The sequence below is a fragment of the Pristis pectinata genome, chromosome 4 (assembly GCF_009764475.1).
Source record: "Pristis pectinata isolate sPriPec2 chromosome 4, sPriPec2.1.pri, whole genome shotgun sequence".
Classification (NCBI taxonomy): domain Eukaryota; kingdom Metazoa; phylum Chordata; class Chondrichthyes; order Rhinopristiformes; family Pristidae; genus Pristis; species Pristis pectinata.
The window spans coordinates 52,411,177-52,431,003 of NC_067408.1; the positions used below are offsets into that span (position 1 = coordinate 52,411,177).

Consider the following 19,827-nt stretch of genomic DNA (forward strand, 5'->3'; position numbering starts at 1 on the left):
TGTAAAGATCAGAGGCCAGGAAATCAGCTGCAGTGGTTGTGTGAGAGTTGGGGTTGATGAGACTGTAGGGTCAGTAGTAGGGTCAGTAAGGGGGTCACTTATCAAGTGGGGCAATCGGAGCCTCTTGAAGACTTGAGGGTGTAGGGAGTGCAGGTAATGGACAGGGCAGGATTTTCATCAAGATGTCCCTCCCAGATCTCTACTGCAGCAGTTAAACTAATTGTCTTGTGAGTGCTAGCAACAGGTGCCAGTAGGCAGCTTGGTCCAAGTTCCCTTGCAGTGCTTCAATAGGAGAACTAGCCAGAAATGACATTGTTCTGGGAACCCCCTGACCAGAAGTCACATTGTGCTCCTGAGAGCAATTCACAATAGGTTCTACAGGGTGCTAGATAATGGTCATTCTCATGAAGCATAGAAAAATCTATTCTCAATTGCACAAATGCTAAACAACAAAGTAACATGCAACTTATTTCTGTTCTTAGCCATCTGGTCATAATCTGGTCATTTACCTCATTGATGTTTTTAGGAGCTCATGGTGCATGAATCAGCACTTCAACAGTGACTGCCCTTCAAAGGTACTTCATTGGCGAAGAAGCACTCAGAAGGTCTTAAGATTGCAAAAAGCGCTCTAACCAGGCCTAACCTGTCAGAATTGTACCATACAGCAAATGAAGAACATTGCAAGATCTCTGTTCAGGTTAAAGGAGCATTGTTCCAGAATTATTGATTAATTCCACCTGGCTATGTGTGTGATGAGCACTTGTGCTGTGACTATAATCACTGTGATCTACAACAAAGGATAATTACCAGTGGCTACATCGACATTGTTCTTGATGCTGCTTAAATATGGCAACGTGTAATTCTCCTAAATCATAGAATTTGCAGCACAGAGGGAGACCATTGTCGATACCAGCCACAAAAAACTATGTATGCTAATTCCATTTCCAGTCCATGGCCTCGAAGGTTAAACACTTCAAAGTACTTATTATTGAGTATTTATTTAAATGCTTCTGCCTTCATCATCCTTTCAGGCAGAGAATTCTGACTGAAAAGGTTTTTCCTCAAATCCCCATTAATCCTTCTGCCAATTAACTTAACTCTTTGTTCCTTAAATATTGACTTCTCTGTCAAGGAAAATAACTCCTTTCTGTTTTTTCAAGCTACTTATTTATTTATTAGTCACACGTACGTCGAAACACAAAGTGAAATGTGTCTTTTTGTGTTAACAACCAACACAATCTGAGAACCTGCTGGGAGCAGCCTGCAAGTGTCACCACGCTTCCAGCACCAACACAGCATGCCCACAACTTCCTAACCCATATGTCTTTGGAACATGGGAGGAAACCAGAGCACCCAGAGGAAACCCACACAGTTATGGGGAGAATGTACAAACTCCTTACAGACAGTGGCAGAATTGAACCCCAGTTGCAGATGCTGTAATAGCATTATGCTAGACGCTACACTACCATGCCATCCTGTTCCAGGCCTCTGATAACGTTAAACATCTCAATTAAATCTCCTGTCAGCCTCCTCTGTTCCAGAGAAAACAATCCCAACCCACTTTAATGATAATTCTCAGGATTTGGCAAGTGACTCTTCTCTGTAGCCTCTCTAGGGTAAAGTGATTCAGAGTTTGAAAAGCTGTTAAGAAAGGGTCAAAATGTCTAATACTAGAGGGCATGCATTTAAAGTGAAAGGGTGTTTAAGAGGCTCTTAGATAGGCACATGAATGTGCAGAGAATGGAGGGATATGGACATTGCACAGGCAGAAGGGATTAGTTTAGTTAGGCATTTAATTACTAGTTTAATTAGTTTGGCACAACATCGTAGGCCAAAGTGCCTGCTCCTGTCCTGCACTGTTCTATGTTCTATGTAAAGGGAGAAAGTTAGGCCAGCAATTTGTGTTCCAAAATTGTCCTTGTGATAAGAGGAGGATCAACTCCCGATCTACATCCAGCTTCAACAATGGCCGATTTTTCCTTTCCCTGCCAACATCTTGGGATAGGTTATTGACAGTCAAATCTACACAACAACTGGTGACTTTACTGAGGTACAGAGAGAAACCGGTGTCAGCTCCAAGAGGCAAGGGTCATCAAAAGAGGATGGTAGAGCTAGGGGTTGTGGGCTTACGAAATATAAGCACAGTATTATAAATACTAGGATGCTTAAAAACTCCTAAAGGAAGATACAAGTCCCTAAAAGGGAAGGGAGAGCTGCAATATGCTCAGTTCCCAGACCACCCGCAGTTAAATCAACCTGGCTGATAAACAATGCCTGGAGGAATGCAATTCCACATATGAAATAATTAAGTTTTAGCCCCAGAGAGGTTGATTGCCAGTAATTAAAAACTCATCTTGTTCATGGCTATTTAGACATAAAGTAGTGAGACTTAACTTTCAGTGGCAAGTTTAATTCAAATGTACTGCACCTCTTGCTGTTGAATGCGTTTCAATGGTGAGGCAGACAGTAAAGGTTCATTTTCATGATGCTACACAGTCCCTTGATTTTAGTTATGTCACCCATCAAATGTACCTCACAGTAAGAGGTCATTACGTCCCCTGACTTTCACCTGTGTGTCTGCACAAAAAGGCTGTGACCACCTTCCTTCAACTATCTCTATCAGCGTACTCTTCTAGTTCTTTCTCCTTCATGCTTGTATCAGGTGTTCCATTAAAGCATCCAGATTATTCTCCTTTAAGTCTCTCCAGTCTCTCAGTAAGGAAATATATTCTAAATCCAACATAAGATTTATTAGCAACAATCCTGGATATTTATTATCATTTGTTTTGACCTTTTCAACAAGCAAAACATCCTCCATACATCTACCGATCAAATGCTTCCTTACGAAATACTATCAGGTCACCCTGGAGAACAAAAAAAATGTTTTTACAATCTTTCTTGTTCTCAGCTCTGGCATCCACCCTCCAAGCCCCTCCCCTCTTGCAATTCTCCCCAGTGCTCCTATATCTCTTCATAATATACAGATAGCAAAAGCACTGCAAGTATGGACTAACCAGTTTAAAATAGCCTCTCTGTTTTTCAGTTCTTTTCCCCTTAAATGACCCTTGGTGCCTTGTTTGCCTTTCTTTATGGCCTTGTTAACCAGCCTCAGTACCTTTAGTGCTTTGTGACATCTATTTCAATAGGCAAATAAATTTTAGAAACAATTAAGTCTATTCAAGCTACAAAAAGAGATTGAGGGAAACAAGATAATGGCTTTGCCAACACTCCACAGACAATGGTTTATGAATGTGTAGTTAGTATGCACTAGAAACAGCTGCAGACCTTCTGAAGCATTTGGAGTATACATAGCCTTGTTTGGAACATAGATGTTAAAGGGCATGGATGCATTGGAACAAGGCGCCAATGTTTTTTTTGATAGCCTTCCCAAATCTAAGATATTCATTGCCCATGAAGATAAAGAAGAGGTGCATGGGAATCTCATCACCTCTAATTCCCTTCTAAACTGAAAGCAAACATAATATCCTTGAAACAGTTGGTACTTTGAAGGATTTGCTAGCTCATCCGATTGGGGTTTGCAGTCCAACAATGAACATCCTTATTCCTGTTTGCGAATGCACAATCAATTCATTACCGTATGAATTATCTCCTGATGGAAAGTCGTTGGTGTACTTCTGAAACAAGCCTGCCCAATGAATTTGTGTTCATTTCCTAGACCCTGCTAAATTAGTTACAGAGTCATAGAGTCATACAGCATAGTAGGCGCTTCAGCCCAACTGGTCCATGCCAACCAAGATTCCTATCTAAGCTAGTCCCATTTGCCCATGTTTGGACCAGATCCCGCTAAACCTTTTCTATCCATGTACCTGTCCAGGTACCTTTTAAATGTTGTTAATGTATATGCCTCAGCTGTGCAAAAATGAGGAAGCTACAATAGAACCTTGGCGCCCTGGCTCAGATGGGGAACATAACAGCTATTTTTGTAGCTGCTGGTTCAGAGATTGTTTTTCTGTGTGGGATGTTGCTGAGGATAAGATCAACCTGATTGCAATAGTAACTTGTGACTGGATTGTCACAGGTGCACTCTGCAAAGCATAGCCCTTTGGGTAAAGGAACAGAGGAGAGTCCTAGCACTTGCAGAAGTACACAGAGTCTCATTGATGATCTGTTTGAAAGCAGGGATGGAGAAGCCTGGCCTTTCCACATGGCCACCAAACTCCAAGTGGGATGCAATATTGGGTTGCCTTTTGTTCCTCATGTTTGAACTGAGCATTCTCTTCTGTTGCTACTTCACGTACTCCAACAGGAAGAATTTCTACATATATACAAACAAGCCAATGCTCTTCCAAGTTGTCTGCATCAGTGAATCTTGAGCTAATTATAGCCTGGGTCATACATAATGAATGTCAGATCCAGTGAAGTGAATACACAATCGGTCAATTCTATTTGTACTGTGACCTTTGCCTGGTTCTTCCATCTTCACGCTTCATATTACACTCACCGCCTAGCACATAATTATTCAGTCTTTCATTTTAGTTCACATTTCACATTTAAAGTTCTTAGCAATTTCACATTCTGGGGTAAATTCATTCAGTAGGAACTTGTGATGGTCAGGAGGCCAGGTGGCCTGAATAGTTTGCAGTTTAAGGACACTTAGGTCAAGAACAGAGTCACTTTGAGGGATTGTCAAAGTCTTTCTTCCAGCGTACATTGACTGCCTCTTTGCCACTGATGAGTTTATGTCATAGATGGTTTTTACAGTCATAGAGTAATACAGCATGGAAACAGGCCCTTCGGCTCAACTCCTCCATGCTGACCATGATGCCCACCAAACTATTTGCCTCTATTTGGCCCATATCCCACTAAACCCTTGTAACAAAACCCATACAGTGTTAAGGCTGCTCAGTGAGTTGCTAAGTCTCCTGAGCTCTCTTGATTTACCAAATAGTCTTTAAGTCCTAGGTTTTCTGCTGGACCTCAAAGGTCAATGTTTCTTTTCTCTTGAGGAATGGTGGAGCTTCTAATTCGGGAATGCCTTACATTTGTAGTTAATTAATCTCCTAGTCATTTTCATCAAACCAATCCTGGATACTTCATGGTGGAGAAACCAAGAATCTTTTTGCAGGTGCCAGTTATGGCACACTTCAGAGCAACCATAAGCTGTGGGCACTCCACAGCTTCTATAAGCTGTGTGAAAAGACCTGCCAATGTGGGGTCCTTGAGAGCTTCAACATGAATCTTTTCGAGACAATACTTTCGTTGATGCTGATGTTTTGAGGTCAGGTTGATGGAGATAACTGAACAGATCAGGAAGTGGTCAGTCCAGCAGTCATCAGTGCCAGTTCTGTTCTAGGTTTAGCTGCTGAGTAACTCATTCAATGGATACCTCTGTGCTGAATGGTCATGTGTGTTGGTCAGGGACCTCAGGTAGGCAGAGACGTGCCAATCTGTCTTTGGAATCTCCACATCCTACTTGGAACACTTCGATGAACAATCCATCTGCGGGAATAAAAGACCTTTGCACAAGTACATTGATAGGGAAGGTTTAGATGGGCCAAACACGGCCAAATGGGACTAGCTTAGGAAGGCACCCTGGTCAGCAGGGACAAGTTGGGCCGAAGGGCCTGTTTCTGTGCTGAATATGACACTATGACATCTTTGTAATCCCATGCTCAGACATTAGTATAATCTAATACTTGCCAATGCTTGGACTGGACTCATGATGTCTTGTGCTTGTCTCTCTCACAAAACAGAGTGTTAAATAAGACAAGCCCATTCTCCAAGCATTTTGTCGGGAGAAGGATCCACAAGAGTTAGTCTTCCCCTCTCCTCCTTGCAATCGATTCTGTTGCATGCTTTTTAGCTATGCAGGACACATGCTGATTCCTAATCACATGAAATCAGGACAATTCCTTTGGTACAGCTCAGAAACATGTCCTGATGCAGAGTTTCGACCTGAAATATTGACAGTTCCTTTACCCCCCTAGATGCTGCTCGACCTGTTGAGTTCCTTCAGCTGATCGTATGTTGCTCCAGATTCCAGCATTTGCAGTCTCTTGTGTCTCTATCATTTCTTTAGCTGAGTTCAGAAAACCAGAAACTGGATTTGTAAGTTTCCTGATCTCTAGCTTCAGTTACACCCAAAATAAACTCACCTCACCATTAGGGCAATCTGTAGTCAGAATAACAATTTTGTAACCCAGTAGTGGTTCACTTGTATGTTTGTTTCACAAATGCAATTAACCTGAATAAATATGAATGACAGAACCATTTGACTGACTCAGATCTGGTGTGCTCGTGGTTTTTCAATCGCTGCATTTTGATGCATCAATTTATTCTAACAATATTTGCGTGCGATTTAGCCAGGGAAAAGAAGATTGAAGCATGAATATATCTAGAGCGTGACAGTTGTTTGCTAAGATATCAAGCACGGTGTATGTTCTGTGATCAGCCTCAACTGCAAAAACCTCTCATAATTTGGAATCTGACTTTCAGAACTGCAGTCTGCAATTACAGTAAATATTCCCTCCGCTAACATTGGCTCACAGCCCTGGATGGAAGAAACATTTTCAATTTAGTGAGTGACTCCTTGCAAAACTGAACAGGAGTTGGTGCTGAATAATAGAGATAGGAAGGAGCAAATGATTTTGGAAAAAGCAGCACCTAAGATTCTGATAATACTAGTGAAGGATACAAGGTTGGTACAAAGGTGCACTGCACCCAAAATACTGTGCATTTAATGGCAATTTTACATTGCAGCTTTCATATCACAATACTGCAGTGAAGCAGGGCAATGAAGTTGCTGACTGCATCAAATGTTGGCAGGGACACCTGAAGGATCAACAATAGCCAACTTGAAGACTTTATGATGCAGAAAGAGGCCATTCAGCCCATCATGCCTATGCTAGTATATTCAAATTCTGTTCCCATTTCTTTTGTGCTCCCATTGTTTTAAATTTTAAAAAAATCCTTCCAACTTTCTCATCTGAATTTTGAATCTAAATCCGACAGTCTCGATCCAGACATAGGGAAAGTGATGCATTGCAATTAACACGTTGTTCTGCTGCCTATATTTGATGGCATGCAGCCAATACTTACATGTCATTCATTGGATGCGTATATTAGTGGAATCCCATACTGTGAGTGTCTAGCTCCAACTAAAGCTGGACTGCATTGCTTAAAGTTGGATGCACAATGGAAAGGGGAGATGTTTTAGAGTTGGAACAGGTGCTACTATTGTACAGGAATCTGATCTGGAAACAGTAGGGAATGGCACAATATGGCACTGAATGGGCCCTAAGCATTCTGGTCATTATGCTGGATGTCTTGGTGGAGGGAGACAGGATGCACTCCAGGCACACACTGAAGACAGTGGGAGCTAACATGCCCACGGGCTAATCCCAGGTTTAAGGCCTGAGAATCTGAGTGCACTGCACAGGAAGTTCAATGACCTCACGTGAACAGTCAAGGTCAGTCAATGGATCCCACTTCCTCCCGACTGCTCAGTGCGGCCCAATCACCAAATTCACCTCAAATCAGTAACCAATGATCAAGACTGATAACTAACATTCACGTGCTATCACTGGGATGTTTATTACTATGGTCATGAACACCAGTGCCTCTGTGACTATTGAAAATGGGGAAGTAGGGAGAACACACACCAGTCTTCATTGAGGAGTCAGCAGTGGAAAGGGTGATCAGCTTCGAGTTCCTGGGCATCAACACCTTGAAGGATCTATCCTGGGCCCAACACATTGATGCAATCACGAAGAAGGCATGCCACCGGCTCTACTTCATTGGGAGCTTGAGGAGATTTGGTATGTCACCAAAGACTCCTGCAAATTTCTACAGAGGTACAGTGGAGAGCATTCTGACTGGTTGCATCACCGCCTGGTATGGAGGCTCCAATGTGCAGGATCGAAAGCGGCTGCAGAGGGTTGTAGTCTCAGCCAGCTCCATCATGGGCACAACCCTCCCCGCCATTGAGGACATCTTCAAGAGATGGTGCCTCAAGAAGACAGCATCCATCATTAAGGACCTTACCACCTGGGACATGCCCTCATTATGTTACTACCATCGGGGAGGAGGTACAGGAGCCTGAAGATCCACAATCAACATTTCAGAAACAGCTTCTTCCCCTCCGCCATCAGGTTTATGAATGTTCCATGAGCCCATGAACACTACCTCATTATTCCTCTTTTGCAATATTTATTTATTTTAGTAACTTATAGAAATTTTATGTCTTTATGTCTTGCACTATACTGCTGCCACAAAACAACAAATTTCACAACATATGTCAGTGATAATAAACCTGATTCTGAAATGCCTCCACCTTTTAACTAATTCCCAGTCTCATTTCCCAATTTCACCTCACCCTTTTGACTTATGAGCTATTCATGGTATGAGCATCTCTTTGTGAACCCCTTCCCCACACATGTTTTCCATTTTAGCTTGGACATCCAAGAACAGCAATCTGGCAGACACTGCAGGAATACATTGGCAGGAGGAACTCTATTATGCTGAAAACTCTGCATTAGAATTGCAGCACAGGTTACAGCTGAAATTAGTGCTGACACCTCTTTATCATGAATGCAGCATCTGGCCAGTGATAACCACTCTGATTATCATGTTCACAGGGTGCTGTTTCGGGAGTCTGGCACCAGCTATAGCTAACTACCGCTGAACGAGCATCAGAACATAAAGAAAGAGGAGGGAGAGTGGGCTTTTCGGCCCCTCATGCCTGCTCACCATTCCATAAGATTACAGGTCCTCCCAGGTTACGACAGGGTTCTGTTCCTCAGAACTGTTTGCGACCCAAACAGCTCGCAGGTTGGAAATGCGGTCGCAAACTGAGTTCCCACACGGCAGAAGAAGCCTGCAGCCCTGCAGCAGCCGGCAACTCCATCCCGCCTGTCTCTCAAACACTCACTTGTAGGTACGGGCTGTTCATAAGTCTGCACTCGTAACCTGGGGAGGACGTCTTACAGCTAACCTTTTGCCTCAGTATCACTTACTGGCACTAACTGCATCTCCCTTGATTCCAGTAATATGTAAAATTCTATCAATCTCTGTCTTGAATATACTCGATGACTGAGCCACCTCAGACCTCTTGGGCAGAGAGTTCTAAAGATCTACCACCCTCTATGTGAAGAAATTTCTTCAACAACAAACATCATTTCCAGTGGCTCAGTAGCCTAGAGGAGAGAGCTGTCATTTTGGAAGCAGATGCAACAAAATGTTCAGGCAGTGGTAACATCCTCGCTTCTAATTCTCCTCTTCGCATTGCTCTTCCCTCTTAGTCCAAAGTCCCTTCTGACTTACAAGAGGCAGGGGGCATAAGCATGTACGTCTTACAGCTCCATCACACTTGTTATGATCATACACTTGCCTTGTTTTAAAGCCATGACTCTCCCTTTGCTCAGGTCCTGGCTGCTGAGTTATCAGAATATCAGCAAGAGGACACCCCATTACTGATGCTCACAAACACCAGCAAGGATCTTGCCACTCTTCATTCAGTGGACAGCAGCTTAACTATGGGGACTGCATGTGCTCTGACACAAGCCTTGAGTGGCCATAGTTGGAATCAACACGTCAATCCCCACATGTCCTGTCTGTATGGAGTTGCAACGTTCTTCCTGTGATCACGTGGGTTTCCCCCGGGTGCTCCGGTTTCTTCCCATCTCCCAAAAACATGCTTGTTGGTAGGTGAATTAGCTGCTGTAAATTGCCTCTAGTGTGGGTTGCTAATAGAATCTGAGGGGAGAATAACATTTCGATTAGTGTTGATGGTCAGCATTGGACTTGGTGGGCCGAAGGGCCTGTTTCTATGCTGTATGACTCTCTAACTCTTCTACCTCTGTAGGTCTCTGATGCATTAATGTTGCCCAGTAGGTAATTTACCAAGGATCTCCAGTGAATTACACAATGGTGGTCAGCTATGGCTCAGCTGGCAGCTTTCTCACCTCTGAGTTAGAACTCTTTGGGATCAAGTCCCATTCTAGGGTTGAACATGCAAGTCCAGGCAGGAATTTTACTGTAGTACCAAAGACAAGCTGCACTATCAGTAATGCCATCCTTCAGATGAGATATTAAACCAAAATCCTATCTCCCCTCTCAGCTCAGTACAGGAGATCCCACTGTATGAATTCAAAGAACAGCAAGGAAGTTATTCCTAATATACTGGCCAATATTCATCCATCACACATAGCTACTAAGACACAAGGACTGTGGTTATTACCACATTGAGGATGAGGGAGTTTGCTCTGCACACACAATTACCTTATTTTCTACAGTGCAACAGTTGGCTACATCATAAGTACTTCACTGGCTTTAAAATAATTTGGGTTGTCCTGAAAGGGAAGTGAGAGGCACTGTATAAATGCCAGTCTTCCATTTTCTTCAACAGCCTGGTTCATTTTTAGGTCATTATATTCTTCATAACAGTTATGAGGTTAGCAAGGAGTTTTAAAGACTTGCTACTGCAATAAAATTGTATCTGGCAGGGACCTATCACTCCAGAAGAACAAAGGAAGCTAAGGTCCAGGTTGACAGGACATTGAAGGCTTATAAGGATGTAAAACGCTAATGAAAATTGTAGAATATAAAAGCGCAGGATACAATGATGAGCCCATATAAAATCTTAATAAGTTTACACTGAGAATAGGGTGTGCAGTACTGGACTCCAGACCATTGAAACTACATTGAGTTTTGAGAGGGCACAAGACAGACTCACCAGGGTTCTGGGTTGCCATAGCGTCATAGAATGGAAACAGATTCTATGGCCTTAGTCCATGCCAATCATCCAGCACTTATTTACACTAATCATATACTAATCTCATTTTATTCTCCCCACATTCCCATCAACTCCTCCCAAATTCCATCACTCATCTACACGCTAGTTTACAGTGGACAATTAACCCACCAACCCACACATCTTCGAGATGTGAGAGGAAGCCAGAGCATCCGGAGGAAACCTACACAATCGCAAGAAGAATGAGCAAACTCCACACAGATAACAGCCAAGGTCAGGATTGAAGCCGGATCGTACCAGCCGCACCACTGTATGTAAAAATAAAAATAAAATGCAGTCATAGAGTAATACAGCATGGAAAAAGGCCCTTCGGCCCAACTCATCCATGTCGACCATGGTGCCCACCTAAGCTAGTTCCATTTCCCCATGTTTGGCCTATACCAGTACAAACCTTTCCTTTCCATGTGCTTATCCAAATGTCTTTTAAATGTAATTGTACCTGCCTCAACCACTTCCTCTGGCAGCTTGTGTCATATGCGCACCATTCTCTGCGTGAAGATGTTGCCCATCGGGTCCCTTTTAAACCTCTCCCCTCTCACCTTAAACCTACGTCATCTAATTTTTGGTTCCCATTCCCTGGGAAAATGATGTTTGAAAAGTGTGTCTTTTATTGTTAGGGGTTAATATAATAGAAGTTATGAAAGCAGAGATCGGGGGTAAGTAGAAACAAGCAGTTCTGATTGGATGAAGGATTCAGAGCAATAGGTTAAGTACAGGAGATGTAGAAATAAAAGCCAGAAAATATTTACACAAAAGATCATCTGGTTTTGAGTTTCAGTTTGTGCCAATGACCCAGAAATTACATTGTGCAGCACACACGTACTTTATATCAATGGGGTATAAAGTAGGCATCCGACCCAAACACAACACATTTGGATTTGACCAAAATCCAGTTAGATGAGGATGGCCCTTCTTCCCGATACAACAGAGTGGAGTGCTGGAACAATGACGGCGTGTCCATATTGAAGCCTATTTGACACTGAGAATCATGATGGGAGAAAGGAATAAAGCAGCAGCATTTTTTGGTTCACATAAAGAAATCCGAGTTGCAAAAGTTTATTATGACAATGAAGACAGAAGTGATATTATCTCTTTGCTCACTTGCATTTACAATCCATTCAATTTCTCTGCATCCCAAGCCTTCCTGCAAAAGATCACTGTCTTCAACCCAGTAACATGGAACATACAACAGTACAGCACAGGAATAGGCTCTTCAGCCCACAATGCCTGTGCCTAGCAGGATGCCAAATTAAACTAAGCCTTTCTGCTTACACATGATCCATATCCCTCCATTCCCCGCATATTCACATAACTATCTAAAAGCCTCTTAAATGCCTCTATCATATCTGCTTCCACTACCACCCATGGCAGCACATTCAAAGCTCCAACAGTCTGTGCGTAAAAAACTTGCCCCATATATCCCCATATATCCCCCCCCCCCTCACCTTAAAGCTATGCCCTCTAGTATTCAACATTTCTACCCTGGGAAAAGATTCTGGCTGTCAACCCTATCTATGCTTCTCATCATTTTAGAAACCCGTCAGGTCTTCCCTCAGCCTCTGATGCTCGAGAGAAAACAATCCAACTTTGTCCAATCTTTCCTTATAGGTAATGCCCTCTAATCCAGGCAGAATCCTTGTAAACCTCTTCTGAACCCTCTTCGAAGCCTCCACATCCTTCCTATAATGGGGCGACCTGAAATTCACACAATGCTCCAAGTGCAGCCTATCCAAAGTTTTCTACAGCTGTAACACGACTTCTTGACTCTTCTACGCCCCTAGTGACGGAGGCAAGCATGCCATACACCTTCTTTACCACTCCATTTACTTGCATTGCCACTTTTAGAGAGGTATAGACTTGGTCCTTGAACCTGTGTTCTCAATTAATCAGAAAAAAAGTTTGTTCTGTGATCTTAAACAAACTATTTGAAAGTTAGAAACCCTCAGGGGAAATTACTGAAGTGAAACCAGACTGGAGGCTAAGTGAGTAAGATCTGTTTTTTTTTAATAACAGATTGACGCTGGATATGGAGTAGGCAACATTAACTGATTCATCTGTTATTAACATCCATGTAATTTTAGGGGTACTAAATCATACCGGAATATTCCTTCATGATTCAGCACTACAAGAACTTGTGTTGGTTGATCCGAATCTACAGTCTAATTATCTTTAACCTATAATTATAGCTGGAGCTTTATTTAATCTGTAAATTCAAACTGGCTGATAGGAAAGGCACATTATATCAGCAATGCATCACTGGGCAAAGTGTGCTCTATGAGACTGCCATTTTCTGTTGCTTACCAGACCCAATGCATCAAGGGCAGTGGATTGGGCTTAGTACATCCACTACCCAGTGCTTGCTCTGTCAGCGTTATGTCCTGGGCTTGGGGTTAAGTGGAAGGGGAACAGAAGGACACTTGCAGCAAGGAGGAAGTTCTTCACTTAATAAAGGACAAAGCTGTCAAATTTCCAGCTAAAATATCCGTTACAGAGCACACATAAACGTTGAGATGTGCAATAGAATTTCTAAGTCCCTGCTTTACAATGAAAAAAAATGTGTATTCTAATGGGATCTTCCACATCCTTAACATGTGTGACATGTTTTCAATAGAGGATGATTCTCAAGTGAAGGGACATAGTTTCAAATAAAGGGCCAGTCATTTAAAACCAAGGTGTGTCGAAATTTCTTCTTGCAGAAGATGGTGACTCTCTGGAATTCTCTGCCCCAGAAAGTGGCAGAGACGACATCATCAGAAGTCTTTTAAATGGAAGTAGGTAACTTTTTGAAAGATGTGGGACTTGAGGGTTACAGATAACTGGCACAAAGGAGGAGTTGACGCCTGGAGCAGATCAGCCGTGATCATATTGAACAGCAGAGCAGGCTTGAGGGGTCAAGTGGCTGACTCCTGATCCTAATTTCCTGTGTTCTTATGTGAAAGCACTTCTTTCCCAATGAAATACTTCCCTTGTGAGTCATTACTATAATGCTGGGAATGACGTAATGGCAACCTGTTTGCAAACAGAAGTGGTCACATGATAATAATCAGATAATCTGCTTTGGTGACTTCTGTTGAGGGATCAAGGACAGTTTCTATTCCGCTGTTATAAAACTATTGAACAGACCTCTTGTACGATAAGATGGACTCTTTACCTTGCGACCTACCTTGTCATGGCCTTGCATCTTATTGCCTGCCTGCACTGCACCTTTTCTGCAACTGTAGCACTTTATGTTGCACTCTGTTATTGCTTTTCCCTTCTACTGCCTTGATCTACTGATGTGATGAAATTATCTGAAAGGATGGCATGCAAACCTCAGTGCATGTGACAATAACAAACCAATTTATCAATTTATGCAGGGGACAAATCCCTGCTTCAAAAGGTGCCAAGTGATATTTTATATCAACCTGAGAGGCCATTCTTGATGGAAAGATGGAAGCTCAGCTATAACACGTATGTCTTCATAGAGTGACTTGAACTCTTACTCACTAATAAAAGGTCACCAGTGAACAACAGCTGATCAGATGCTATATTTTCTGACTCTTACCGAGGGACAGTTGTGGGAATCATCACTAAGACTACATTCTATCCCAACGATTGTTATTCATGTTGGAAACTGCATTGCAGGGATGGCTGACTAATGGAGGTGCCACAGCCAAGCAGGACTCCACTCTTGAAAATAAGAAAAACCTACAGATGCTGTAAGTCTGAAATAAACACAGAAAATGCTCAAAACAGCCTGCAGATAAAGCAACACTTGTGAAAAGAAAAAAAAGACCCTTTGAGAAAACTCATGAAGGGTCTTTGACCTGAAACGTTAATAACTCAGGACTCCATCCTTACCCAAGATCCAGCAGGTAAACAATATAAGAAAATGTGGCCCATTCCTTCTTCCCCAAGAACCATTGCAATTGCCTGCTAAGCAATCAATAACTGAAAAGAATGGAAACCACTGTCTTCCAGAAAGAAGTTTATAAAATTATGAGAGGCACAGATATGGTAGACAGCCAGAAACTTTTCTCCCAGGGTAGAAATGCCGAATACTGGAGGGCATTGCTTTAAGGTGAGAGGGGGAAAGTTTAAAGGGGATGTGTAGGGCAAGATTATTTACACAGAGAGTGGTGGGTGCCTGGAACTCCCTGCCAGAGGTGGCAGTGGAAGTAGATACGATAGTGCTACTCAAGAGGGTCTGAGATAGGCACAAGAATGAGCAGGGAATGGAGGGATTTAGATCATGTGCAGGCACAAGGAATTAGTTTAATCTGGCATCATACTCAGCACAGACATCGTGGGACAAAGGGCCTGTTCATGTGCTGTACAGTTCTATGTTCTATGTTCCATGTTCTCATCTGTTTTGAGCTGTGATAACACATTGCTTGACAAGTGGAGGGATCACTCCAGTCTTTTTATCAACCTCTTCAAGTGGATGTAAAATGTTCTTTTAATTCATCAGTGGCACACACGTGGGGTGTTAAAAGAAAAGCCAGAGACATTCTTGCCGCCTCCTTCTCTCCACCTCCTCACTGATCTGATGTGTGAAAAGGGCTTCATTATATCTCCCACAGTCTGAGATAATCCCTGATAAATGGAGGGCTGTGAGCTGCAATCATGCTGGCCAATTGTGTTTTATCTGAGGCTGTAATAAATTCATTTAAAAAACGTTAATCCTTTCCTAAAATCACTCATTCCACAAACAGGTATAACTAACAGATAGGGTTGAAAGTAACTTACATGCCTGAGAGGTATTTCTTACCAGTGTGATTGTAATGGTAGCCACTTTCTTTCTGATACTTGTACAGATCCAATTTAGCTAACCTTCACCTTTATTAACAAGTGAAGTCAACCCATTTGTATCCATTTTATTGCAAATGAAGTTGTTTTCTATAATATTGCCAGTTGCAGGAAATCCCCCTCCCCCCAAGTCATAGAGAGATACAGCATGAAAATAGGCCCAAATAGGCCCTTCGGCCCCACCAAGTCCACACTGGCCATCAACCACCCATTTACACTCATCCAAAAATTCATCCAATTTTTTTTTATTCTTCCCCACATTCCCTTCAGCTCCCTCTAGGTTTTATAACTCACCTATGAACCGGGTGCAATTTAGTGCACCCAATTAACCCACCAACCCGCACATCGTTGGGATGTGGGAGGGAACCAGAGCACCCAGAAGAAACCCACATGATTACAGGGAGAACATGCAAATTCCACACAGGCAGCAGCCGAGGTCAGGATTGAACCTAGGTCACTGGAGCTGTGAGGCACTGGCTTTAACAGCTGTGCCACTGTGCTCCCTTGTTCATTTTCAACCTATTCTGTTTCAATGATACACAAGAGATCGCAGATGCTGGAACCTGGAGCATAAGACAAACTGCTGGAGGAACTCAGCAGGTCAGGTGGTATCTGTGGAGGCAAAGGAATAATGAACTTTTCAGGGTGAGACCCTGTATTGGGACTTCTCAGTGCTTTATGCTATGAACTCTGATGTTCTTTATATCACAGCTTTATTGTGAACTTCCATCATGATGTAACAAGGCTAGATTAACAATGTCTGCTCTCTAATGGAGACTGGAAGTATCACTTCAGTTTGCCCTCTGTTCCACCGTTTGTCCTGTCTGCATTGGATTAAACCCTCAGCAGTGCTCAAGATTCAAACACATGCATCTCCCCAAAGCATACAGAACATTTAAAAATGGAAAAGCTCGAATTGGCTAGATTAACCCACTGACCTTTCACTTCAGCCACTTGAAAATTTCATCTACCTCAGGACAATGGGATTAAAATAGCATGTTTCTGCATTAAATCCTTAATCTGTTCACTTAGTTTGTCCAGTGTCTTTGAAAGCTTTATCTTTCCAGTGTATACAGAAGTGACCAATATTGATCCCATCAGTAATTTAATATTGTACCACAGCCCCTTTGGATAACTGTTTAATTGTTAATTTAAGATAGGTGTCATGCTGACATGTAGGTTCTGAGACAGATGGCACAGACAGAACTAAGCATCCTGCAATTAATCATTTTTAATTCATTTTTTAAGATCTGGGCATTGCTGGCAAGCTTAGCATTTATTGCCCATCCCTAACAGCCCTTGAGAAGGAGGTGATGGACTGCTCGAACTGCTGTGGCCTTTCTGGTGTTGGCTAGTGAGTTCCAGGATTTAGACCCAGCAAAGGGTAGGATATATTTCCAAATCAGGATAGCTTGCAACTTGGAGGGGAACCTGCAGGTGGTGGTGTTCCTATACACCTGTTCTTTTTAATTCTAAGAGGTGGCAGGTTTGGGAGATGCTGTGGTAGCCTGAGCAAGTAGATGGGGTGTGTTTTGTAGACAGTATGCACTGTGGCCACTGCGTGCTGATGGTAGAGGCAATGGGTGTTTCAGAGGGTGGGTGGGATGCCAATCAAATGGGCTGCTTTATCATGGTCAGTGCTGAGTTTCTTGAGAATTGTTGGTGACACACTCATCCAGGTGAGTATTCTTCCTTTAGCTGGAATGCTACATCTGGAGAGATAGGAATGATTTTAACCTCACCCACCAGGTAGGAGAAACAGTGGACCAGGTGTAACTTTGGTTCTACACTGACCCATCATCCAATGAATGAGTGACATGTAAAACCAATATTGCACCCAATCCCATCAGAAAGTCTAAAAAAAGTGTAACATTATGTTACCATGCCAACATGAGTCTTTACAAAAGGTAACGCCAGGGAAAGGCTATTCATGAGTAAAAGATGAAAAAGTGTCCTTCTTGCACTTAATGCAAATTTAAGATGATTCTCGTAAGAGTTTTGTTCACATGTTTACATTTAACTCCATGTCTTAGAGACAGTAAAGGTCAGTTATTGTAAGAAAATTCCCAGACCCGCAAAATCCTCTACAAACCACAAATTCATGCTGCCTTTCATTGTTTTCAACACACTGCGCAGGTGAGGCAAGGGATGAGGATGGAGGTATCCATTATGATAATGGATAATGCATAATCCTAAAGAATTGATAAAAGATGTGAATCAGGCTCTGCAGGGGCAGAGTCTACAGCCTGTTTACTGACAACCCAACAACGAGTATCTGAGGCTAAGATTAAATCCTCCGTGCAGGATTAGTTGCTTCCAGAAACTCAATTCCAAAAATTCTTCAGCCCAGTTAGAAAGGTGAAGGAAGATATAAAGGTTTAATTTTCTTGGACCTCATCCTTCTGATAGTTCAACACTTCCAAGTTAGCTTTAAAAGACATATGGGTAAGTACATGGATAGGAAAGGTCCAGAGGGATATGGGCTAAATGGGGGCAAATGGGACTAACTTAGGTGGGCATCTTGATAGGCGTGGACCGAAGGACTTTTTCCGTGCTGTATAACTATATGATTCTATGACTCTGTCTTGCCCAGCAGATTATTTAAGACACTTCCAATGTATATTCAGATTTTTCTATTCATGATACAAAATTGACAAAACAGAGGTGGGGCTTGGGGTGCAGTGTAGGTAGATTACTAATTATTTCAGTGCTTGCAGGCCCAATTCCAGCTGGAGTTTAAATTGACTCTATCATGTGTCATAAGCACAGCGGCAGGATATAATCCATCCACAACCGCCTCAGCCAGAATCATTGTGTTTACAGAACATTCATATTGTTCAGGGATTTGATTTCGCTATTAGCACAATAGATGGGGAGAAAAGAAGTAGGTTGGGCTATTACTAGAACAAGAATGAAATAGGTGGGGCAGTTGCTAGAATCACTTACCTCACTGGGTTCACTCAGCACCTCAAGAATGCTGTTGAGTAGTTCGATGCAGTATTTCAGCTCTTGATGCTGCTCATCCTTCTGCACCAACAGGGTCTTCAGCTCGTCGGTCATCATGGGGAGCAGTACGTCCCGGCATTCTGCAAAAGAGGTGTGGAGCCACATACTGAGAACTGACAAGTGCAGAAAGGCCCAATGGTTTGAGGATGTGATTACACAACTGGAAATATGCAGTGACGACCAGTGGGACTGATCACAAAGCTGTTCGAAGGAATTTATTTTTAATTTAGCTTCCAAGAGCTGGGCATCACGTGCATTGCCTTTGAACTGAGTGGTTTGCTAGGACACTTAGATTCATAGAATTATACAGCATGGAGACAGGCCCTTCAGCCCAACTTGTCCATGCCAAACAAGATGCCTATCTCATTAGGCCCATATCCCTCTAAGTATTTCCTATCCATGTTTGTCCAAATGTCTTTTAAATGTTATAATTGTACCCACCTCTACCACTTCCTCTGGGAGCTTGTTCCATATACCCACCACCTTCTGGGTGAAGAATCTGCCACTCAGGTCCCCTTTAAATCTTTCCTCTCTTACCTTAAACCTATGCTCTCTTGTTTCAGACTCCCCTACTTTGGGAAAAAGGTTATGACTATCTACCCAAGCCATGCTTTTCATAATTTTATGAACCTCTGTAAAGTTATAAACTTTACAGTTATAAAGTCATAATTTTATAAACCTCTATAATCCCTCAGCTTCCTTCACTCCTTGGAAAACTGTCCCAGCCTATCTCCAGTCTCTCCTTACAACTCAAGCACCTCCCCCATCCCCCACACACCAAGTCCAGGCAACATTCCTGTGAATCTTTCCTCCACTGCTTTCAGCTTAATCACATCCTTCCTATAGCTTGGTGACAAGTGCAGTCTAACCAATGATTTGTACAATTGTAACGTGATATCCCAATTCTTGTACTCAACGCATCACAGTTGATGAAGGGAAGTATACCATACGCCTTCTTCACCGCCCTGTCTACCTGTGTTGCCACTTTCAGAGAACTATGAACATGCACTCCGAGGTCTTGCTGTTCAATAACACTCCCAGGGCTCTGCCCTTCACTATGTTTGTCCTGCCCTGATTTAACTTCACATTTGTCTGAGTTAACTTCCATTTGCCATTCCTTTGCCCACTTTCCCAGTTGATCTAGATCCTGTTGTAACCTTAGGCAACCTTCTTCACTGTCCACTATACCACCGATTTGGCTTCTTGTAAGGAGAGACTGGACAGGCTGAGACAGTTTTCCCTGGAGTGAAGGAAGCTGAGGG

The 19,827-nt window shown here is 42.6% G+C and overlaps 1 protein-coding gene across 2 annotated transcripts in view; it reads right to left on the reverse strand.

Moving 5' to 3' along the window:
- LOC127569055 (dedicator of cytokinesis protein 2-like) overlaps positions 1 to 19,827 on the reverse strand; it is a 528,829-nt gene that overhangs the window by 296,917 nt on the left and 212,085 nt on the right. For both annotated transcript variants that reach the window (XM_052013336.1, XM_052013337.1), the window contains exon 26: positions 18,506 to 18,645. In XM_052013336.1, coding sequence (XP_051869296.1) covers positions 18,506 to 18,645 — 140 coding nt within the window. The remainder of the gene's footprint in view (positions 1 to 18,505; positions 18,646 to 19,827) is intronic.